Genomic DNA, 25,511 nt, shown 5'->3' with positions numbered 1-25,511 from the left:
TTGCATATGCTTGTTCTACTACGTATAAAGTATATTATGTTGTGGTCACTTAAGGTGTCTGGAAGACTGCCTGTGTGAGGGTACAATGTGGGGTTGCTAGTTAGGACCCAGTCAAGGATGGATTCCCTTTTAGATTTTTTATCACACCTAGTTGGAATTTGGACTAGCTGCTGGTAGCCATGGAGATTTATTAGATTACTTGGTGGTTCTGATATACAGGTGAACCAATCTAGGTTGAAGTCCCCCAGAATAAGGGTTTCTTGTGAGTATGTGGAAGAACACCATTCAAGGCTAGCAGGTGTATTTTACCAGGTGGAATATAGATCACAATTGTGGTGATGACCTTTTTAGGGTGAAGTTGAAGTTGTGAGATAAGTATGTCCCAATTATTGGGGGAGGGGTAGGAGTTTGGTAATTGACGGACAGTTAAGTTGGACTTGTAGAGTAAGGCAGTTCCACCCCCTTTACGAAGTGGTCTGTCTTGTCTAATGATATTGTAGCCGGTAGGGAGAACTTCTGAGTTAGCTATGTTTTTATTTAGCCAGGTTTCTGTTAAAGCAACTATGTCTGGGGAGTAGTGTGCTATTGTGGCCTGGAGTTCAGGTATTTTATTTTTGATACTTCTAATATTAACATTTAGCATTAAAAGATGGTTGGTTTTGCTGCTGTTGTTGATTTGCCCAGGGATGAAGAAAGTGGGGGTGTTATGTTCTGACATTTGTGTTTGAGCAGTTTGTGTTGGACAGGATGGATAAGCCTGAAGTTAAAATGGTTATACAGATGTTGGAGTTTGGTGAGGAGTGTGAGAAAGTATTGTGTTTTTTTGGAGTAGGAATGAGAGCATATGTGTTTAGTTCTGAATTGGTCCGTTATGTAGTTCTTGAATAAGTGTGGGCAGATATTATTATAATGTGTGGTGTCTGTGTAGGAGAGTGCATACTGCAGTGTTGTGCTACTAAGTTTAGGGATATTGCTAGAGTGATAACTTGTGGTGTTGTAAAGAATTATGAGAAGACAGACTAGATTTAGTTGTGTGATAGTCATGGTTATAAAGTTTATGTTGTTTCTAGGTGGGGGGGGTCTGATTAGGAATTATAGGGTTGCACTATATGTGGATGGGGAAGTAGTGTGGGTGATGCAAAAAATGCCTAGTGGGAATGAGAGTGATTGGGATTATTTTGTGTGGAGCAAGTTGGTGTGGTTTAATGTGATATGACTTGAGGAGCTGTGATTGGTGGAGGTGATGTGAGGGTGAGCTGTGGGTGTGGCTATGATTACTATAAATGTAGAGGTAGTGGGGGGATGGAATAGGGGCAGGGCAGGGAGCGGAGAGAGCCCGAGCGTTAACGGAGCGGGCAGAGCCAGAGCCAACCAAGGCAAGAAAAAGTAAGTATTACTTTACAAATCTGAACACTTTTAAAACAAATTCCTGAGGTCTAATGGCTTACCGGCTAGCAGAATGTAATTGCTGAAAGCACTTGTGTCCTGGTGGGAGACTAGAAATTTAAAGATGGCTCCATGCTCAGCAGGATTCTAATATAGACTTTGTATTGGGGGAGGGAGATAGCACAAGGGGTGTAAACCAGGTGGAATACAAAGAAACCAGAGAGGCAATCAGTGGAAATCAGTGAAGGCCTCAGAGAGGGTAAGTAATAATTCAAACTACCTGTAAAGTGAAGGAGAGAAGAGACAGCAAAGTTTATTAAGGTTGGGAGTGTGTCTTTACATTGACTTGCTGATTAGTAACCAGTTTGTGCAGAGATTAGAGTAGGGAGATACATTAGCAATGATAGAGATGCAAATAAGCAGGTGATCCTCCAAGTGATACAAACTAAGGCAGAAAGAACTGAGAGGGCTGCTTGATGGTTAATTTAATTTAGTCACAGGGATGTGAATTAAATATATACTGTCTATTGGACAGTTAGGATTACTGTACTATCAGGGGGGGCACAAGGCTACAACAGTCAGTTTTATTAGCAAGCTGAGAACTACTAAGAAATACTGCTAATGTAATAGCTTCACTCTCATAAAACATACAAGTAGAATGCCTGGGTGGACTGACCCTGCTCTTGAGGCTCAAAATGTATATCCTTGTTTAGTTTGCAATACTGATTCCTTCTTACACTGTATAGATGGAGTGGTAACTGCAGATTTGCTTGAGTGTGCTCCTGCTCTTGAGGCTCAAAATGTATATCCTTGTTTAGTTTGCAATACTGATTCCTGCTTACACTGTATAGATGGAGTGGTAGCCCCAGACTGCAGATTTGCTTGAGTGTGCTCCTGCTCTTGAGGCTCAAAATGTATATCCTTGTTTAGTTTGCAATACTGATTCCTTCTTACACTGTATAGATGGAGTGGTAGCCGCAGACTGCAGATTTGCTTGAGTGTGCTCCTGCTCTTGAGGCTCAAAATGTATATCCTTGTTTAGTTTGCAATACTGATTCCTTCTTACACTGTATAGATGGAGTGGTAGCCGCAGACTGCAGATTTGCTTGAGTGTGCTCCTGCTCTTGAGGCTCAAAATGTATATCCTTGTTTAGTTTGCAATACTGATTCCTTCTTACACTGTATAGATGGAGTGGTAGCCGCAGACTGCAGATTTGCTTGAGTGTGCTCCTGCTCTTGAGGCTCAAAATGTATATCCTTGTTTAGTTTGCAATACTGATTCCTTCTTACACTGTATAGATGGAGTGGTAGCCGAGACTGCAGATTTGCTTGAGTGTGCTCCTGCTCTTGAGGCTCAAAATGTATATCCTTGTTTAGTTTGCAATACTGATTCCTTCTTACACTGTATAGATGGAGTGGTAGCCGCAGACTGCAGATTTGCTTGAGTGTGCTCCTGCTCTTGAGGCTCAAAATGTATATCCTTGTTTAGTTTGCAATACTGATTCCTTCTTACACTGTATAGATGGAGTGGTAGCCGCAGACTGCAGATTTGCTTGAGTGTGCTACTGTATAGATGGAGTGGTAGCTGCAGACTGCAGATTTGCTTGAGTGTGCTCGGCTAGCAGAATGTAATTGCTGAAAGCACTTGTGTCCTGGTGGGAGACTAGAAATTTAAAGATGATGCATTTACAAGCTTAATAATGGCAAGTTATTTATAGTTAAACATACGCACTGATGGTTTGATATGAGGTCAGTTTATTAGGATTATATTAACATAAAATTATAAAATACCTTTACCAGCAAACAGTGCTGAAGTAAGTGTACCATGCATGGGGACTGAACAGTATGTGCCTCTGGACATTACATATTTTTTATGTAAAAATAAAACTGTGGTAATCAATAAATTGCTGGTGTGTGTGTGTGTGTGTGTGTGTGTGTGAGAAATAAAAAAGGATTCTAACGTGGTTCCAGCATTCAAAAGGCAAGTTCTACTGCAATGACTTGCTACAAAATAAACCTTAAAGTGCACTATGACAATTCAACAGACACCACATTGTAAGCTTACCCCGTGGGTGGCAATATCAGTTGATGAGACAATTTTAAAATGCCTTTATGAAGCTCTTGAACCTATTGCACAGGCCTACTAGGGTTGAATGATGAAGACAGATCCTTAGCTCACTATCATAATATACATACAAACACACATTCTCAATGCCATTGATTAAAAAAATAAAAGCTGCAGTTTAAGAACTTGAAATAAATAGGTTTTTAGATAATCCTTCACTGATACCTTATAAAGCCTGTCTTTCTTGCATAACTCAACACTCTGTTTCCAACGATTGTTGCCTTTGAAAAGATATGCAGCAATTCTTCTGAACTCTATCAATTCGTGTTTCTCCAAACGCTGAGCAAGGGAGATGTTGTCAAAGTTGTCATAAGCATCTATTGATGTTCGAAGTGCCTGTAAAAAAAAACAAATGTATCCTGAAACAATTTCACAATGTACGAGCAGTACTACACAGAAAAGGGATTGGAAAACGTTTGTTTCTAATTAGATACAGTATCTAATACAAGCACAAGCAAAACAAATGCATGCACAGTTCCTGGAAACTGTCAAACTTCTCAAAAACAGTTTTACTAGATTACCTCTTACATTATCATTTGTTAGACGTGTGCAGGACTGAAAGTCTAAGTATTAACAATGCCACTTGGCAGGAGGGTATTTTCTTACAATCTACTTTATAAACTTAAATACTGTATTAATTTTCCTGAAATATAATTTTCAGTCATTTTCATTATTGTAGGGGTATACAAAATATCACCATGAACTTTTAAATCTCTCCATCTTTTTATGTTGGACTGTAATTTTAATATGTACTTTTCTTAGTGCAATTACAAGTCAGGCAGGCAATATAACAGCAATACTAGGCATCATTCAGTCTGCACTGAATGTACTACTGCATCAAGTGAAGTGAGATGAAACACTGTTCATGCAGACACTGCTAAGAGATCTTTTTTCCAAAGTGCTTAAGCAATTGCAGTACGCATGAAATGGAACACTTTGTTAAACAAATGCAGCGTGACGACCTGCTTTGTTATGGAAACAGCACATGACAAGAACGCTTAGGACACTCTTAAGGACTAAACACCATTTGTAAATAATGTAGCTACCTCATAGTAGGTTGTCCTTTGTTATATGCTTATAAATATGATTGCATTTTCTGAATTTAGACAGAATCAGTATGTAACATACCTGCATCAGAAGCTATAGCCATGTGGGAATGAATCTGAAGAGCTGAAGCATAGATAGGTCATCCAGTGCATGCAGCCATTCCCCTATCTGGTTCCCCTTGATCAGCAAAACAGTCCACAATCCCACCTGAAGCTCCTGAAATGTAGGAGCCAATCGGGTCCCATTTATGCACCCCTGCCCTGTGTAAAACAAAAAGGTTTTCTCTTTCCTTACAATGTAGCAAGCAGACGTCACGGTTTTTACCATGCACAGAGAGCTACAGCAATTGAAATCTGTTTTTCCTTTTAAACTGTAGCAAGCACATACTACAGTTTATACTATGCATAGACAGCTACAGCACTTCTATTTGTCAAAAAGGAAAGAGAGCTATTTATTTTTCTTTTGAATTGCAGCAAACGGATTCCTAAAACTGATCGCAGGTGCAATACTGACATTTAAAAGCCAGCATCCACTATTACTAAAGAGCGATCAGGCAATCCCCATCGCATCCACTAACAGAACACCCAGGGTAGCTGCCCCCTTTGTCCGGTCTTAATATGCTTCTGGTGAAAAGTATGCAAGAAAATACTCATCAGATTCTTGATCCTCCTCCTCAGAGGAAGGATCCATTAATCTCTTAAGAGGGGTAGAAGAAGGTACAGCAGCAGAAAGTTTGCGTTAATAAAATTTCCTCTCGTTAGATTTGCAGCCTTGTTATTTTAGCAACTGCACTTTTCTCCCCCAGCTATATTCTGCTTTAGGTTTCAATTTCAGTACCTCAGTTTTTGACCCAAGATTCATAATACTCTTGTCAATGCGGCTTCTTTCAGCTTCTAGCTTCTGTCTTAGTAACTGCACCTGAGATTTACAACATTCCAGTTCTACAGTGAAATATCTGACTTCCACACTTACAAAAGCCAACCTTTCCATTTATTTTTTTAAAGATGCAGTTATAGCTTATATTCTTCTTTGGAGGTATTTAGAGCTTTCATTTACATGTTTTACCTTAATATACAGTTAACAGGGGGTTCCCAGTGGGTGTGTATCAGGGTTCATCTCTGAGCCCACTGTCATTCATACTGGTGATGGATTACATTAGCAAACAGATCAACTAAGTTGCTCTATGCAGTCAATGTGGCATTACAGGCAGACTCTGAGCAAGAACTTCGGCAAAGGATAGGAGAATGGAATGCAAAACTGAAGGCACATGGGATAAAACAGTAGAGATAAGACAGTGGTAATGGCAGCAAATTGGGGAAATCAAAAGAAGCTGAAAAATGAGATAAAAGGAAAGATAATGGAACAGGTTAACACCTTCAAGTATCTGGGAGGGGTGGTTGAGGAGAAGGGAAGGCTGAATGAAGGGGTCAAAGCTAAAATCAGAGGGGCTGTAGCCAACTGACATAGTATTGTCAGGTGTAGTGTATGAAAGACGAATGCCAAAGAAGCTGAAAAGCAAGTTGTCAAAACAGTGGTGTGACCAATAGTACTGTATGGTACAGAAACCTGGGCAGTAAAGGCAGAGCAGAAGAGGAAGCTAGAGGTGATGGAAATTAAGTGTCTGAGATTGGTGGTTGGATGCACAATGTGGGACAGATGAAGATATGAGGACATAACAGCAGAAGCCAAAGTAGCTCAAATTGCAGAAGAGATCAAAGAGAACAGATTACTGTGGTTTGGGCACATGTGCAGAAGACAATCTGGTGAAGATGATTTGGGACAGAAAGGAAGAAGGCAAGAGAAAACTAGAGCATCCAGCAAAGAGGTGGATAGATTGTGTGAGAGAAGATCTCTGACAATCCAACTGGGCATGTGTGTCAAAGAAGGCAGGGGTTTGACACTAATGCTAGAGATATGGTGACAGTTAACATGACACACAGACTCCATGTAGAAAATGGGGAAAAGGGGGGGTTGTTGATGATGCAAAGGAAGTAAGATTCATTTCCTCCTTGCTTGTTCAAATACCATACTACAGACATATTGTCTGTCTGGAGATCACAGAGAAGGTCCTGAAATTACCACAAAGGTGTAAGGACTGCCCTTATCATGAAGAGTGGCCTCTGTCTGATTCCACAGTTCTTGTATCACCCTCCCCTCGAAATGCCACCCAGCCTAAGAAAGAGGAGTCTGTAGTGACTGCTGCTCATGGAGGCAGAAGTACAAATGGTCTCCCTGATGAGACTATCACAGAGCTAAGCCACCATTTTAAGTGAGTCTTGCACAGCTGATTCAACATTACTGGGTTACCAGGATGGTCTGACATATGTGATGACTGAACCCTTGCTAGCCACTGTAGAATGCCATGCGATGCTGCATGTGGGGGACTATGACTAAAATGGAAGCCAAAATAGTACCAGCGGTCCCAGGAAGGCTGGTAGAGACAAATGCGTTAATAGACACTGGATAGAGGCCCTGAGGATGTGAACTACTTCCGAGAGATGGCATCGGATAAACAGTATAGACTACATTTGACGTAGACTGGATTTTTCTTAGTTAACAAAGATACAGAATAGGCAGCTCTAAAACAAGCAACTTCATGCTTCAAGTATAGACTCCTTTGGCTGTAGAGGCGAACAGCCAGTTGTCCAAGAACGGAACCACTCAGATGCCAAGAGTCACAGGTGGGCTGTGACTACTGCTACCTGCATGGTAAACACTGGGATGGGGGGAATCTGTGGTAAGACTGAACATCACAGCTCTGAATCGATAATGACTGCTTCTGAGCTGAAACGCAAAAATCCCATGGACGCCTTCACTATCTTGAGGTGGAGTTTGGTATCCTGGAGATCTATTGAGCAAATCCAGTCATTTGCTTTTAGAGAAAGCAAAATTGACTGCACCACAGTCATTCTAAAAGGGGTCTTTTTGACATAATGATTTAGGCAGCTAAGGTCTAGCTTGGGCCTGAGGTCCTTGTTTTATCTTTGGCACTAAAAACAATCTTAAAACGGATTCCAGACTACCTCTGGTTTGGTGGGACCTCTTGGATTGCTTTTTTCTGTAAGAAGAAAAATGTCACTTCTGACTGCTTTTTGTTGGCAGGGTGGAACATCTGTAAGCAACTGGGTTTGAAAGGGGGGGGTAAATGGAAAAAGGATATGGTATGGTCTGTGGATATTCTCTCTCATGCATAATTCCTGTGTGATGGCCAACCATAGACAATAGTGGAGAAATAAAGACTGCCCACACTGACTTCAGAGGGAGAGCAGTCAGGTAACCCTTAAGAGACACTAGTTCTCCTTGTCTGAAAAAGGCTGCCAAAATCTATGGTTCTGCAGACCCCCATTTACCTCTGTGTGTGTGTGTGTGTGTGTGTGTGTGTGTGTGTGTGTGTGTGTGTGTGTGTGTGTCCACTTGAAGGGACCATCTCTGCCACAGCCACCCTAAAGAAGGAATCAAGTATTTGATGCTGCGTCTTGAACTATACGGGGATTTGAACCCCCTTCTAATTCCTGCTGTAGGATTGCTGAGGGGTCTAAAATTTAACTCCTGTGGCAGGTAGACTTACCTTCTTGCTTACACCTCAGCAATTTCTCTTTCACAAATGGTCCAAAGAGGGTGGAACCATCATATGGGCATTTGTGAAGGACGATTTGAAGTTAACTGCAAAACTGTAGAGATGGAGCCTGGAAAGATGGCTTACAGGGTTTCATGTGCCAGCTGCCCCACTGGCTACACTATACATTAGCTGCACGAAGAGATTAGTGATATTCATCATCATCCCCACTGTAGTCTGCTTACAAGACTCTCCCAAGGGAGGACTTCACAAAGACAGTAAAGCCTGTTTTTGTTTGACCGAGCTGAATTGAGGTGGGTTACCAGCCAGAACTCTGAGCTGAGATACCAGATGACTAGAGGCTTCTGTTTTTCACTGCTGCAATGCAATCTGTTCTTTTTCTGGTTCCCACCAGGCAGTGTTATAACTTATTTGACAGCCGTTTAAAACATTCTTTAGAGTCTCCTTCCTGATTTGCTGCTGGTTTAAACGTTTTTTAAGTGTCTCACTGCTATTTTTCTTCTGTGTTAAATATTTTCTAGTGGTTCCCGCTGAAAGTAGGGTAGCTATTGCATAGTCCAGATACAGCTTTGCTGCATCTGCATCTGTCTGAAGTGGCTGTTTGTTCTGAGCAAGTTTTCCAAGCTATCCTGGATTGGAAGGGGCCCTTCTGCATTCTACTGAGAGGACTGTGTTGACTGGAACCTGTCTGGCCTCTAGTAGTTGGTCTAGGGCTTGGCATAAGTATCCTCATTGGTCCTTTGGAACCTTTTTAAAATTTGTTTCAAGTTTTTCAGCTGTTGGTACTTAAGCCCTGGATATGAGCAAGTTTCTGCTTGTTTGTACTGAGCTGAACTAAGGTGGGCTTACAAGCCACAACTCTGAACTGATATACCAGATGCGTAGAGGAGTCTGAGTTTCCAAAAAACAAATTGCTTGTTTTTTTTTTTTTTTTGCTTATTTATACTATTTACTGCACTTTTTATTGCCTGCCACCTACTTGAATACTGTATTTATATACTGTGTACTAATCTACACTGTTATACTGCAACTGTCTGCCTTACTATGCCTGTTAAATTGAATTTCACCACTTTTTACTAACCTCTTTTGCGATTTTTACTATTTGTTGGCATTTGCTGGTGCTTTTCACTGTTGCAAAGCAATCTGTTCTGCTTGTTCTGGTTTTCCCACCAAGCAATGTTATACTAACCGATTTGTTAGCTGTTTAAAACATTCTTTAGAGTCTACTTGCTGATTTTCTGCTATTTTAAACGTTTTTTTTTAGTGTCTCACTGTTATTTTCCTGCTGTGTTAAAAAAGAAGTTATGTACTCACCATAACGTTCCATGTTTGTAGTCCATCTCGCCCTTCATTCTTACATATGGGTTTGGAGCCGATCCTAAGCACAGTCTCGGCCTGTTACAAAGCTCAAAGTCTCTTAGTTGGCACGTGGCTAGGTAGGTATCCCATAGTGCCCTAGTGCAATCCCCAGATTTTGTTTGCTGCTAAACTATAAAAAGACAAAACTTAAGGTTATCAAGAAAGAACAATAATGAAAAGTCTCCACCCTACCAAGGTAAGGCTATCCTGTCTCCAGATCCTTCCAGGATGGGGGTAAGTGGGTGGGTTCATAAGAATGAAGGGCAAGATGGACTACAAACATGGAACGTTATGGTGCGTACATAACTTCTTTATATTCTGTAGTCCTATCTCGCCTTCATTCTTACATATGGGACAGCGTCCCTAGCACCTTATTCCTGGGTGGCTCATGGGAAAATACTCCTGAGTACCGTGGAACCTAAGGAGGCTCTACCCCTTGAGGTCAGGTCCAATTTGCAATGAATAATAAAGGTATGAGGGGTAGCCCAAGTTGCTGCCACACAGATACTATCAATTGGAACCCGGGTTTGGAAGGCAGCAGATGTAGACTGGGATCATGTAGAATGAGCCTTAATCTTGAACGGTAGTGTTTTCCCATTGGAGTAAATGAAGGAAATACAGCTTGAAATCCAATTAGATAGGGTCACTTTAGAGACTGTCAGACCTATTCTGGATTCAGAAAAGGGTATGAATAACTGGTCTGACTTTCTAAGTTCCTTAGTCCTGTGAAAGTAGAACCGTAACTGCCTGTGAACATCCAGTTGGTGAAATTTGTATTCTGCAGCATTAGAATGATTAGGGAAAAACACAAGTGATTCTATGGTTTGGTTCAAATTAGTTTGAGAGCAAACTTTATGGATAAAGGAAGGATTTTCTGAGATTTAAAAAAGTTCAGTTACAGGCTTGCTGTTCTTGAACTGTTTGTAAGTTTCTGTGAGGCCATTTTTTGCTTGGGCTAAAAGAAAGTCTCTCTGTTGATCAGTGGCAGTGAAAAACAATGAGCAGCCTGCCTGCCCCTCTGGGAGTGGTTACTGACTTGAAACTGTAGTTTTATTGGCCATTTTGGGTCAATTCCAAAACTCCTTCATCTTCCTCTCTTAAAACCTGGTTGCCTCGTGGTTTTGGTATCTTTTCAGGCTTGTTGGCTGTTGGTGAAGCACCCACCAAGAGGAGAAAACGCTGAGAGAAGAAAGGAGCCACTTTTGAGACTAAGTATTTTTCCTCTGATTATTTGCTAAGTTTTTCTGCATAGACGCCTATTTTGAGCATTTTCTGGCTTGTTAAATTTGATTTCTGCATTAGTAACTGTATTTAGAGCACAACCTAGAGCTGTTTACTGAATTTCCTGTTTGCACTTATTTTTAAAATCGTTTTTTTTTTCTCAAAACTTGCATTTTATCTGTCTTTGGCCTAGCACTCGTGTGGGGTCATTTACTGCACTGTTATAACTTGTTGATACTTGTTAACCTCTGCTATCTCTGAAAAAACAACAAAAAAAAATCTTGCTTTTTCCCCACTTTTCTGAGTTTTAAAAAAGTTCAGTTATAGGCTTGCTGTTCTTGAACTGTTTGTAAGTTTCTGTGAGGCCATTTTTTGCTTGGGCTAAAGGAAAGTCTCTCTGTTGATCAGTGGCAGTGAAAAACATTGAGCAGCCTGCCTGCCCCTGTGGGAGTGGTTACTGACTTGAAACTGTAGTTTTATTGGCCATTTTGGGTCAATTCCAAAACTCCATCTTCCTCTCTTAAAACCCTCTTTTGCGCGGTTTTGAGCATAGCGCAACAACGGGCAGCGCCGCCTAATTGGGTTTAAACTATTCCTGGCTCCACAAAGTCTGCTCTTCACTTTTTCCCTTAGAACTGCTCTACCTCTCAATTTAAACACCATATTCTCATTCTAAGTCCCTCCACTGGTCCAATTAAGTAATCCTACAAGTTAGCACTATTAAACCATAAAGAGAAGTTATGTTCTTACCATAACGTTCCATGTTAGTTGTCTTCTTCTCGCCTTCTTTCTTGCTGGATGGGTTCGGAGCCGACCTCGGCTCCGACTCGGCCACTCAAAAAGCTCGAGAGTTGGTTCCACCGGCTCGAGGCTCCCCTTATATCCCACAATGCTAGGCGGTATTACCTCAGATCTCGTTTGTAAGCTAGGCCCAGCCAATAATAACTCCAGAACCACTGAAAACAGGAAAAACCCACCTCTATAAAAGGAAGGGAAGAAGGTGACCTGAAACCTGATGAAGAAATATATGCACAGTATAGCATATACCTATATACAATAGAGGTGGTAGAAAGAGAGGTCACAATCAAACTCCTCTAGGTCTGTTCAGGCTAGGGGGAAGGAGGGTGGGACGCAAGAAAGAAGGCGAGAAGAAGACAACTAACATGGAACGTTATGGTAAGAACATAACTTCTCTATGTTAAGTTGTCCATCTCGCCTTCATTCTTGCTGGATGGGACCGCGTCCCTAGCACCTTGTCCCGGGTGGCCTAACGGAACAGACTCTTGAGTACAGTGGAACCAAAATTAGCTCTATGTCTAGAAGCTAAATCCAACTTATAATGAGAAATGAAAGTGTGAGGAGTAGCCCATGTAGCTGCTGCACAAATGGTGTCAATAGGCAGCCTGTCTTGGAAGGCTATAGAAGTAGCCAAAGCTCTAGTCGAATGGGCCTTTGGTTTGTTAGGCAAATTTTGGTGTCTAATTTCATACACAAAGGAAATCAGGGATGTTAGCCATCTGGAAAGTGATACCTTTGAAACTGAAAGGCCCTTTCTGCCTTCTGCATAAGAGACAAACAACTGGTCAGTTTTTCTGATTTGTTTGGTCCTATCCAAATAATACCTTAATTGACGATGGACATCTAGCCAATGCAATTTTTGTTCAGACCTGTTAGAAAAATTAGGAAAAAAACACAGGAAGGTCAATGTTTTGATTCAGATTTGCCGCAGAGGCTACTTTAGGTAAAAAGGATGGATTGGTCCGTAAGGATACCCTATCCTTATGAAACAAAAGATACAGTGGTCGACTGCTGAGTGCATGAAGCTCTGAGACCCTTCTAGCTGAAGTAATGGCTACCAGAAAGAGAGTCTTCCATGATAGCAATTTCATTGAACAGGAGGCTGCAGGTTCAAAGGGGGGAAGAATTAAAGATGTGAGAACTAAATTAAGGTCCCAAGAGGGAGGAGGATTTCTTATAGGAGGTCTAAGAAGAAAAACTCCCTTCAAAAAGGCTTTGCAAAGCTTGTGAGACATGATGGCAGAATCTGAAATGCCTACATGAAAGTTAGATATAGCTGCCAATTGAACTTTCAGAGTAGAAGGAGATGAACCTGCATGAAAGAGTTCAGCTAGAAAGTCAAGGACCATTTGGATGGAAGCAGTGAAAGGATCTATGTCCTTTCCTTGAGCCCAATAGGCGAAACGTTTCCACTTACTAAGATAAATCTTCCGAGTGGAAGATTTATGGGAAGCTATCAAAATATCTCGAACAGAGTGAGATATTTGAGGAAGCCTGGCTAAGGTTGGAATTGGAGGAACCAAGCAGTGAGGTTCAGAGAGGGGAGGGAGCGATGTAACTGACCCGAATGATGGATCAAAAGATCTGGAACTAGGTCCAGATGCCAAGGTTGCTCCAACAGAAATTGATGTAGAAAGGGGAACCAAACCTGTCGAGGCCAGTAAGGAGCAATGAGGATCAATGAGGCCTTCTGAGCGATAGCTTTCTGTATCACTTGAGAGATTAGTGGGAAGGAGGAAATGCATACAGAAGTCCCGGGCCAAACTTGGACTAGAGCATCTCTGCTGGGCTGGCCTGGTAACGGAATAGGGTGAAATAATCTCTGCACTTGCTGTTTTGGGGAGTAGCAAAAAGGTCGCAGCAAGGCTGACCCCACTTGAGAAATATTTTCTCCACAATAGAATCTTTCAGAGACCACTCGTAAGGCATGAGGATAGCTCTGCTCAACTTGTCCGCGATTAGATTGGACTTCCCGGGGATGTGCGTTGCTATCAGAAACCGCTGAGAAGAAATCGCCCATTGCCATAGTCTGAGTGCTTCTCGACATAGGGGATAGGACCTGGTTCCGCCTTGTTTGTTGATATACCACACTACAGACATGTTGTCCATCCGGATTGCTATCATTCCCAAGGGAAGAGAGTCTTGAAGGGCTTGCAACGCTAAAAGCACTGCTCTCATCTCTAGAACATTTATATGCAAGTGGCGTTCGTCTGGTTGCCATATGCCCTGGACTGTTCTGCCCTGATAATGCCCCCCCCACCCGATCAGGGAGGCGTCCGTTGTCAGAGTAGCAACCGGAGGGGAAGGAACAAAGGGTCTTCCCAGGAAGAGCTGGGGGGAAGAAATCCACCAAAGAAGATGATTCTTGCATGCTTGCGTAATCATAATGGTGTGGGACATCGGAAGTTGCTGGTACGACCATTGTGTGAATAGCATCCATTGAAGGATTCTCATGTGGAATCTGGCTAATGGAAGTAGAGGGATAGCAGCCGCCATAATCCCCAATACTTTCAGAACTAATCTGGCTTTGACCCTGTTGCTGTGGAAGAGAAGGGAGACCAATTTGCGTATGTCTGCTATTCTTTGGTCTGTTAGTCTCGCAGACATGTTGACTGTGTCTAGATTTGCGCCTATGAAGGTAATAGCAAGACAAGGCGACAAAACAGACTTTTCGCAATTTATTGAGATGCCTAACTTTTGACAAATGCGAAAGGTGTAGTCTCTGGCCATTAGAAGAAGATGCTTGGTAGGAGCTGTAAGGAGCCAGTCGTCCAAATATGGAAACACCTGGAATCCTTGACGTCTCAGGTGAGAAGCTACCACTGCCATGCATTTGGTAAACACCTGGGGGGCAGTGGTGAGACCAAAGGGCAGGGCTCTGAATTGAAAGTGACTGGTTCCCAGACGGAAGCAGAGGAATCTCCTGGAGCGTCTGTTCATTTTTATATGATAGTACGCATCCTGGAGGTCTATAGAGCACATCCAGTTTTCTTTTCCCAATAGGGGTAGGATAGATTGTAGCGTGACCATCCGAAATCTTGTTTTCTTGACTGACTTGTTCAAGATACTGAGATCCAAAATGGGTCTCCAGTCCCCTGTTTTCTTTGGAACCAAAAAGAATTTGGAGTAGATTCCGGATCCTTGCTGGTCTGCTGGCACTGGTTGAATGGCTCTTTTTGCAAGCAACTTTGATATTTCCAACGCTGCTTGATCCCTTTGAGCGGGTGGAACATCTGGAAGGGATTTTTTTTGATTGATTTGGAATATGAAAGAACGGAATGGAATAGCCTTCGGAAATGATGGACTGTACCCACTTGTCTTGAGTTAGGGATCGCCAGGCTTCTGGGTACAGTGACAATCTTCCCCCGACTGCCTCCAAAGGTGGACAGTCGGGCAACACCTCAGGGATGCTGGAAGGGCTCATCGGAAAAAGTTTCTCGATTGCCCTGGTTCTACGGACCCCCCCCTGCCTCTAGGGCGGCGTCTACCATTATTGTTCCCCTCTGCCTCTGGAGGGAACCGACTCTGTCGTCAGGCAAAGTCCCTTGAGATTGTTTGGAACCACATTTTCCCACTTTTCTGGCCTTTGGGGTAAGGCCTAGAAGGAGTAGAAAAACGGACTCTGACGGCAGAAAGAGTTTTGCCATCCGTCTCGCACCTCGTCAAGGTTTCTTTCACTTGAGGACCAAAGAGAGATGATCCATCAAACGGGGAATTAGTGAAAGACGCTTTAAAAGGGTCCGCAAAATTGCATAGCCGCATCCAGGCATGCCGGCGTAAGGCGACACCTGTCCCTGCGGCTCTGCTCGCTCCATCACCCGCATATGAAATGAGGCGCATGGAGGAGTTAGCTATAGAATTTAGGGTAGCCAGCTGAGCATTCATCTTGTCCTGAAAACCCGCAGCTGTAGGGTCCTTTAACATCTCACTCGCTTCCTTGATCAAGTCTCTTTGAAGATGAGTGAAATGGCATAGGTAGTTCAGCGAACGCATAGCAAAGGTCGCTGACGAAAACATCCGCTTCCCGTACCTATCCATAGACCTAGATTCCTTGTTAGGAGGATGGACAGGTACCGAAGGATCAGCTAGTTCCTTCTTAGTGGCAGCAGCTACCACCATAAAATCCACAGAAACTCCCTTTGTCAGAAATTGCTTATCTGCTGGTGCTGTTATAAACTTTGAAGGTCTCCTGGGGGTGGGGTCCACTGAGTCAGGAGCCGTCCAAGCCTTTTTTGCTACCACCTGCATGAGGGGGTCAAAGGGGGGGGGCACCCAGGAGGTGGAAGGGCGAGAGCCAAACGCCTCAAGATACACAGATTCATCCTCCGAAGGGTTAAGGGCTGGCCAATTTCCCCTCTGTTTCAGGATCTCTAGAATGTCTGCAAAGGAGACATCTTCAGAAGGGGAACGGGGGGGAACCCTCGGAATCCTCTAAATCTGTGTCAGAGGTGACAGACTCAGGTGAGTCTATGTGTTTCCTCTTACACTTTCTCTTCCTAGGGGGCTCTCCTGCCAATTCAGGAGAGGCCTCGGAAGAGGATGAGATCCCCACAGGGGATTCTTGAGGAGCTGGCTCTCTGCGGTCCGGGATGAGGGAGTGAGTAGACATAACCTGAGGCACCGAAGAGGGAGGGGCGGACGGAGCAGACTGTGGAGTTGAATCAGGTTCCAACACACTCCGCATGACCTTGAACGCACCCCTGTCAGGCAGAGCCAGAGGTCCCTGCTCCAAAAAGCTGAGAACCTCCCTCGGCACCGACAGTGATGGCTCCGAGGCCGATGTCGGAGCCGAACTCACCAGCGCCGAAGCACCGAGAGGGAGAGCGGGCTCGGACAAGGGTCCGATGCCACTCACCCCCTCGGAGCCGACGAGGGAAGTCTGGCGCAGAGATTCTTCAAAGGAAGAAATCGGAGCAGACGGAACCGAAGACAATTGTATCGGTTCCGACGCTACCACAGTCTCGGTTCCGAAATGCCCTGGCTCCGAGCTCATAGGAGTCGGAGGAGGAATATTTTGAGGAATAGGGTCAAGCATAGACTGATGAGTCGGGCTCTGAAGCATTTGGGCCAGTGCCTCGGACTTAAGAAGTCGACTCACTACCCTCTGAAGGTCATGATCCGAAAGCCTCGATGATCTAGAGGAGTGAGATCTATGGCTCCGTTCAGACAGCAAGGGAGACGCTGGAGCCGAATGAACGGAGCCAAGGGATGGTGACCTAGACCTCTTTCTAGATGTCGGCTCCGATGGTCTGATCGGAGCCGACCCAGGAATTTCCAATACCTCGGCTCCAGCCGGAGCCGAGGGAACCACAGAAGCTGTAGTCTGAGACTCATCGGCTCCAGCCGGAGCCGATGTAGCAGTAGGTTTTGAAGCCTTAGGCCTCGACTCAGAAGCTGGAGTCGAGGACCTAGAAGCCTTAGAGGGTTTGCCCGAAGTAGCAGTAAGGGAACCCTCAGGCTTAAGCAAACCTCTTAGAATAAGTTTGTTATTTCTTTCCTGCAGGACTCTAGGGCTGAAGCCATGGCATACAGCACAAGAGTCCTGCAGGTGTAAAGGTCCCAGGCAGTATACACAAGAAGTGTGACCGTCTGTCAGAGACATTTTCTGACAGCACGAGTCACACTTCTTGAAGCCTGAGACCTTTGACTCCTTAGACATTTTCAAGGAAAGTGTAACCACACACACACCCAAACACACCGATTACACTGTCCACAAGGTTAACTAAAAAAACGGGAGTTAGTTCTTTTTTAGATCCCTAAAAAAAAAAACACACTCCACTAAGGGGATGGAAGGGCCCGAAGGCCTGAGGGGAGAACTAATAAGATGTGTGGAAAAAATGGGTGGATAAACAGGGAGAAAAGGGTCAAACTCCACTAAGTTAAGGGAATTAACTATAAAGGACTAAATTAAGGGGGTTTAATTTAACTATAGATTAATCTATAATCACTGACCTGAAGCCGGTAGAAACCAAACACCTCGATCGCTGTAGCGGCAAACGAGATCTGAGGTAATACTGCCTAGCATTGTGGGATATAAGGGGAGCCTGGAGCCGGTGGAACCAACTCTCGAGCTTTTTGAGTGGCCGAGTCGGAGCCGAGGTTGGCTCCGAACCCATCCAGCAAGAATGAAGGCGAGATGGACAACTTAACATGCACTACTTACTCTTATACTCTCTACGATTACCCTGTCCTCTATTGGTCCATCTTAAATTCAGTTTCCCTGTTACTCTAGCATGTCCAAAGGTCAGTCAATGGTTTCCTCTCCAGTCCAGCTGGTGAATCTGGGAATTTTGAGGCAATGTTACAACAGTCTCATGTACACGGACAACCCTCTCCTCCTCCAAATAGGTTCAAATATATGTGAGAGATGTAACTATTTAGCCAAACTGGAGGCTGAGCTCTCTCATCTCAAAACTGGTGCAACCAGGCAGGAGGAGAAGGTAACCTCACACAACACAATTCCAGTATCACACAGTCCCACCACATCAGCGAACCAAACACATAAATACACAAAAACATACTAAGAGGCTCTAAATAAAAATCTACATAAGCAACAGAGACCTCCAAAGCAGACATCCAAGCAAACGCTACCTCAAAACAAAACACACACAACACAACCCACAAAGTCAGTGTGCCAAGCAGCCACAGCCCTTAAGGCTGAATAACACACCTGATACTCTTGTTATTGGTGACTCTATTGTCAGACACACTGACGTCCCGCTCACCAGTCTGAATAAAGAGAAGGTCACGGTGAGCTGCCTGTCGGGTGCTAGGATCCGACACATAATGCAAGCACTCAGGTCACTCCAAAGCAAATACAAATATGACTCAGTCATTGTACATGCTGGTGTGAATGACCTGAGACGTACCTCCCTGGACTACATGAAAAGAGACATAGAGAAGCTCTCTGATCATGTAAGCCCAGGCTGGTATGACCCTGACCTTGAGCAGCATCTTACCCTCACCTAGAATGATGCCACAGTACAAAGACAAAATGATCGATTTTAACAATTGGCTAAAATTTTGGTGTCATTCAAAGGGGATCTAGTGTCTGTCAGCCTGGGATGACATGCTCGACAAGCCACGTTGCTTCGCTAGGGACGGCTTGCACCTGTCACCACTGGGCTTTCGGATATTGGCAAAGGCTCTTGCCACCCCCATAGTGCCTTTTTTAGGCAAGGCTCAAAAGTCAAACCCACCCCCATAGACAGCACAAGGAACAAGAAATTAAGGGTAATGCTGCTAAACGTAACAAGTCTTAACCTCAAGATGAACGCACTCAAAGCTCTCCTCAGTATGGAGAACATCGATATCTGTGCAATGACAGAAACCTGGTTCAAGGCTCCAAAGAGCACCCCAGCACTACCAGGCTATACCTCGTATCATGCTTTTCAGCCCCAAAACCCGGACCGAACCACAAAAGGAGGGGGAGTTTCCATATTTATCAAGGATATCCACACCTCCAGGTTAGTGGCAATGCACGAAGTATCGGAGACCATCCATGTGCAACTAACAGTGGGCAAGACTGCTTTTCAGTTTATAGCATCCTACAGACCACCCTCTCAAAGTCAGGAATCCCATTCGGCCTTCCTGAAAACATTGGAGAACATGAAGATCTCTCCGAACACCATTATATTGGGTGACTTCAACTACCCAAACATTGACTGGGAGCACTACTCAAGCCCCAGCACCTTAGCCCAAAGATTCCTGGAAATTATAAACTCAAATGCTATGGAACAACTAGTCACCACTCCCACGAGGGGACAACATACTAGACCTGATCATTACCAACATGGGGACTCTATGCTCCACACCAGCTTTATAACCCTCATTGGTAAGATCAGACCATAAATTAATTTCACTGGATGTCCACATCCCGACCCCACCACCAGCCCAGAAACCCACAGTGAAAAACTTCTCAAAAGCGAACTTCTCACTTCTCAAAACCGAAGTGGAATCCTTCAAGGCCCCAGGGCCAGTGGAAACTACAGCCCAAACTGCAGAATCCTATATAAATGCATTCTACGGACATCTCCAGGAATGCATGGATCATGCTATCCCAAACAAAACCAAGACCCAATCATCCAAAGGCAGGCGTCCAGTCTGGTGGACCCCTGCCATAAATAAACTGTACAACAGGAGGAGGAAGCTACTACATGATAGAGCAAAATCCCTAATAGGAAGGCATCTCTGATCAGTACTAGCAAAAAATTACGATCCCTCATAAAATCCTCCAAGGCCAGCTTCGAGAAAAATTGCACAGGACACCAAAGACAATCATAAGGCTTTTTTCATTTATGTTAGAAACCTGGGATGCAACTCCCAGACTTGTTCTGAGTTGATTCTAAACGACAAAAAATACACTGAACCCACAGACGTCGCCAATATCCTGGCAGACAGGTTCAGTGCAAACTTCTCCCCCTCCCCAAAAGAGCAAGTATCTATCCCGGCAGAGGGCTGCCTCCCAAATATCTCAGATGCTCAGGTGAAGGCTGCCCTCTCCAAAGCAAAAAACACCGCTTCCATGGGACCAGATGGCATCCCAGGTTGCGTCCTACATGAACTACAAGAGGAATTAATCCCTCAAATAAAACAGCTATACAATCTCAGCCTCACTACAGGATATGTGCCCACAAAATGGCGTACAGCAACAGTGGTCCCACTCCACAAAGGTGGAGCCTCTACGGACCCTGGAAACTATCGCCACATAAGCCTGACTAGCTTAGTCTGCAAGGCTATGGAGAGGATCATCATGGAGCTCATAAACAAAGACATTGGGGACCTACAGATACTAGATCCTACCCAGTTCGGCTTTGTCAAGGGCAGATACTGCATTTTGAACCTGGCTGACTTCTTTGAAACAGTCACCAAAGCCATAGATGAAGGGAAGGTAGTCCACACAGCCTATCTGGACCTTGCAAAGGCATTTGACACAATACCTCACTCGGGCATCATAGATAAGCTATCCAGCTTAAATATAAACCCCTATGTCACAAGATGGGTCGCAAACTGTCTCAAAGACAGAATCCACAGAGTGAGAGATGCTGGAGCCATGTCAGACTCGAAACCAGTCACAAGTGGCATCCCACAGGGTTCTGTCCTGGGACCACTCTTGTTCGGTATATACTTTTCCGAGGTACAGGCAAACGTGGGAGGACTATGGCTCACCAAGTTCGCAGACGACTGCAAACTGGGCACCATAATCAACTCTCCAGCTGACACAAACATCCTTCAAAAAGGTCTCACAGAGACAGATAACTGGTGCCAGCACCATGGTTTAAAGCTAAATGCCAAAAAATGTATAGTCATACCCTTTGGCAAAAACAATGTGCCCACAAATTACCACATAGGCGGAAACCCATTAAGCACAGAGAAAGTTATTAGGGACCTGGGGACCCAAGTTGATAGCAATCTCTCCTTTGAAAACCACATTGCCAAAATGGTTAGACAGACCTTCTACATAGCCCACCTCATCACGAAGGGTTTCACATCTAGATCAAGAGAGGTAATCGTGCCCCTTTATTCATCCCTCATCAGGCCCATCATAGAATACAATGCCCCTTTTGGGATGTACCTTACCCGACACCTGCAGCAATTAGAAAGACCCCAAAAGTATCTCACCAAGAGGATCAAGGGTCTCAAACAGATGCCATATGCTGCTCGGTTAAAAAAACTCCAGCTCTAGTCAGTTGCATACCGACTATTTCGAGGCGATCTATGCCCGACATACAAAGCTATGTCAGATTCAGAATTAATGGACATGCTCCACCTCAGTAAATCTAAATCCCTTAAAGCCACACGCTCGAGGGACTTAAACCTCAGCAGAGAAATAAATAGAACTTGCTGGAGGGACAGGTTCATAACCCAGAGGCTCCCTTCGCTCTGGAATAGAATTCCAGTTCATGTGAGGCAGAGCACCTCACTGAATCTCTTCAAGAAGAATCTCGATAAGTGGATGGGGGATCGTAGGTTTGTCCCAGAGATTACTCCCGTGTCACTATTTGACGGGGGCACAGTAAACTAAACCTTAAAAAGGGCACAGTATACTCAAATCAAGGGGTGGCATAAGCCATACAGAATCGGGCTAGGCTTATAATTGACCCACAGCAGATAGCCTAGTATGAACCTATGAACCTATTTGTACAAAGGGAAACTCTTTGTGGAAAATCAAATAAGGAGGCTTGACAGACAGTGCTTGTAACTCCGATACTCATCTAGCTGATGTGATGGCTACTAGAAACAAGGTCTTTCAGGACAAACTTCAATAGACACAATTGTGAGGGTTCAAAGAGCGGTGCAGTTAGTTTGGACAGAACAAAGTTTAGATCCCAGGGAGATATTGGTTCGTGAAAGGGAGGTCTCAGCAAAGTAGAGCCTTTAAGGAAGGTTCTACACAATCGGTGGGACATCAGGTTAGATTCATGTTGTCCTAAATGAAAGTTAGATATCGCGGCCAACTGGACCCTAATTGTGGTAGCAGTAGATCCCTGATGGAAAAGTTCAGACAAAAATTCTAAAACCATAGGGATGGAAGCAGTGCAAGGATCCACATTCCTTTCTTTAGCCCAGATAGAAAACCTTCTCCATTTGCTAGTGTATAGTTTTCTAGTGGAAAGTTTATGCAAAGACGTAAGGATGTGGGTAACAGGAGATGAAAAATCATGAAGCCTGACTAGGGATGGAAATGGAGCAGCCACGCTGTCAAATTGAGGGTGTGGAGGCAGGGATGAAGGGAGCCTGACATGTGTCAAGAGGTCTGGCACTGGGTCCAGAGTCCATGGATCATCTAGTAAGTGAGACCCAAGAAAGGGGAACCAAATCTGTTGAGGTCAGTAAGAAGTGATGAGGATCATTTTGCTTCCCAATAACTTTGCTTTCTGTTATCACTTTGGATATTAGCGGAAAAAGAGGAAATGCATAAATGAGCCCAAGGGGCCAATCGTGAACGAGTGCATCTCTCGGTGACTCCCCCGGAGGGGGGATGAGGAAGAAATAGCTGCTGCATTTGGCACTGATCAGGCTGGCAAAGAGATTGCAGCAAGGATGTCCCCATTTGCTGAAGATCTGTAGCGTTACTTCCTGATTCAGAGACCACTCGTGAGGTTGCCCTGCTGAGCTTGTCGGCTATCACATTTGTTGCCCCCGGGATGTGCGTTGCTACTAGAAAGCGTTGGGAAGATATTGCCCACTTCCAAACACAAATAGCCTCTCGACAAAGGGGGTAAGATTTGGTTCCTCCTTGTTTGTTTAGATACCATACCACTGACATGTTGTCCAATTGGATTGCTATCGTACCTAGAGGAAGAAAGTCGTGAAGTGCTTGCAACGCTAGAAGCACTGCTCTCCTCTCTAGGACATTGATATGCAGGTGAGCCTCTTGATCTTGCCATGTGCCTTGGACAGTTCTGCCTAGATAATGCCCCCCCCCCATCTGTGAGGCATCCGTGGTCACAGTAGCAAGGGGTTGGCGAGGAAGGAATGGGGTGCCTGTTGTCAGCTGATCGGGTTAAATCCACCAACGAAGATCCTTTCTGTAAGACTCTTACAAGGATATGATGAGAAAGAGGCAGTTGCTGAAAGGACCACTGGGAAGAGAGAAGTCATTGGAGAATTCACATGTGCAATCTGGCTAGAGGGACTAGAGTTATGGTGGAGGCCATGGTCCTTAAGAATTTCAGCATTGTCTTTGCCTTGACTTTCTGTAGAGGAAGTAGACTGAGAATTTGTTGACTGAGGTTTTGAATTCTGTCTGCAGGTAGACGAGTTAGCATGGCAACGGTGTCCATTTCTGCACCTATAAAAGTCACAAATTGAAGGGGCAATAAGGCAGACTTTTCCAAATTTATTGTAATCCCCAGCTGGGAACAGAGCCGGATGGTCGAATCTCTGGTTTGTAGGAGTAGGTGCCTGGTGGTGGCGGTCAGGAGCCAGTCGTCCAGGTACGGAAACACTTGGAATCCACAAAGTCTCAGGTGAGTTGTAACTACTGCCATACATTTGGTGAACACCTTGGGGGCTGTGGTGAGAACAAGGGCAGAGCACGAAATTGGTAATGGCTGGCTCCCAGCCAGAAGCGTAAATGACTCCTGGATGCTCTGTCCATTTTTATATGGTAGTACGCATCTTGAAGGTCTATGGAGCACATCCAATTGTCTTTCCCTAACAGAGGGAGTATAGACTGCAGTGTCACCATCCGGAACTTGGCCTTCTTTACTGATTTGTTTAGTTTGATGAGGTCCAATATGTGCCTCAAGTCCCCTGTTCATTTTGGCACTAAAAAGAATCTGGAGAAAGCTCCAAATCCTATCTGGCCTGCGGAGACAGTTTGGATGACTCGCTTTGCAAGCAACTTTTGAACTTCTACAATTGCTTGACCCCTGTGATTGGGTGGAACATCCGGGATCTTCTTGGGAGTGTGGGGTGGAAGAGAAAAAAGGATTTGGAGTAACCTCTGGTGATTTTTCTTTGTACTCTTTTGTCTTGGGTGATGTTTAGTCAGGCTTCTGGGTACAAAGATAGGTGACCAATGACTGGCTCCAGAGAAGTGCAGCAAGGCCTCACATCAGGGACGCGGATAGGGATGGCCTAGAAATGAATTGTGGCCTCCCTGGTTTTGCAGACCCCCCCCCGCCTCTAAGGCAATGTTTACCATTAGCTTCTCCTCCTCTGCCTCTGAAGGAGGAGTCACCCTGTGCATCCGGGAAATATCTCTGGGACTTCTTGAACCACATCTTACCACTTCTCTGACCTTTGGGATATGGTCTAGAGGGATGGTAAAATGTATTCCCACAGCAGACAGTTTTCCCTTCTTGTTCGCACCTGGTGAGCCTATCTTTTACCTTAGGTCCAAACAAAGACGAACTGTCAAAGGGGGCGTTGGTAAAGGTAGACTTGAAAGGCTCAGCAAAATTAAATAAGCGCATCTAGGAGTGTCTCCTAAGGGAAACTCCTGAACCCGCTGCCCTGCTCGCTCCATCTGCTGCATAGGAGATCAGCCTCATGGAGGAGTTCACAATGGAATATACAGTGGACAACTGAGCAGACACCCTCTCAGAGACTCCTTCAGTAGATGTACCTTGAAGAGCATCTCCTAACTCCTCGAGGAGATCTCTTTGAAGCCTAGTAAAATGTGTGAGGTAGTTCAGCGATCTGAGAGTAAAAGCCACTGAAGGAAAGATACTCATCCCGTATCTATCCGTCGTTCGAAATTCCTTATTTGGCAGATGGACAGATGAAGTCTCTGCTAGCTCCTCCTTAGTGGCCACCGCCACCACCATGGCATCTACGGGCACACCCTTGGACAAAAAAATCTTTCTCTTTCGAGGCATATAGAAATTTATTAGGTCTTCAGGGAACTGGCTCCAAGGCATCAGGAGTCTCCCACACCTTCTGACTGACCAGGTCTAATAGTTCACCAAAAGGTGGAGACACCCAAGAGGCTGAAGCCTTCAGGTACTCTGACTCCTCATCAGAAGGGGTGACAGTGGGACAGCCGCCTCTCTGCTTCAGGATCTCTAAGATGTTCACAAAGGAGACATCATCAGAGGATGACTTGGGGGACCCCTTCTGACTCCTCGAGGTCAGTGTCCAAAGTGAAGGACTCATCCGGGGAGTCTAAATGCTTCCTCGTACATGTCCTCTTGCAAAGGGGCTCCTCAGAAGGGTACTCTGGGGAGGTCTCGGAAGACTGGGGGCCAGCCAACGGGGGCTCCTGAGGCTGCAGGTCTCTGCTGTGGAGAGAGAGAGTAGGTGTTGAGACAGAGGTTGGTCCTTCTGGCGAGAGAGGGTTGCTACCCTTGCATGGAGGTGATGAGCAAGACAGCACACTCCTCATCATCTCTCCGGCACTGAAGACAGCCCTGGTTCTGAGGAAACGTAGGTAGTCATCAGCTCCAGCGCGACCGGCCCGAGATGGATGAAGGATCCAAGCTCACCCTAGACGACACACCTAGAGGGAGACTCGGAACTAATGAGCTTTGGGTCCAAGTGCCCCGGGGA

At 44.7% G+C, this 25,511-nt stretch overlaps 1 protein-coding gene across 1 annotated transcript in view; it reads right to left on the bottom strand.

Annotated features, from left to right (window-relative positions):
* Positions 1-25,511, bottom strand: part of CLTC (clathrin heavy chain) — a 2,794,584-nt gene that overhangs the window by 380,844 nt on the left and 2,388,229 nt on the right. Inside the window, exon 35 of the mRNA XM_044054892.1 lies at positions 3,677-3,847. Coding sequence (XP_043910827.1) covers positions 3,677-3,847 — 171 coding nt within the window. The remainder of the gene's footprint in view (positions 1-3,676; positions 3,848-25,511) is intronic.

This window comes from Protopterus annectens, chromosome 13.part0, assembly GCF_019279795.1.
Source record: "Protopterus annectens isolate FY-2018-M chromosome 13.part0, PAN1.0, whole genome shotgun sequence".
Taxonomy (NCBI): domain Eukaryota; kingdom Metazoa; phylum Chordata; order Ceratodontiformes; family Protopteridae; genus Protopterus; species Protopterus annectens.
This window is presented reverse-complemented; position numbering and strand designations above follow the sequence as displayed.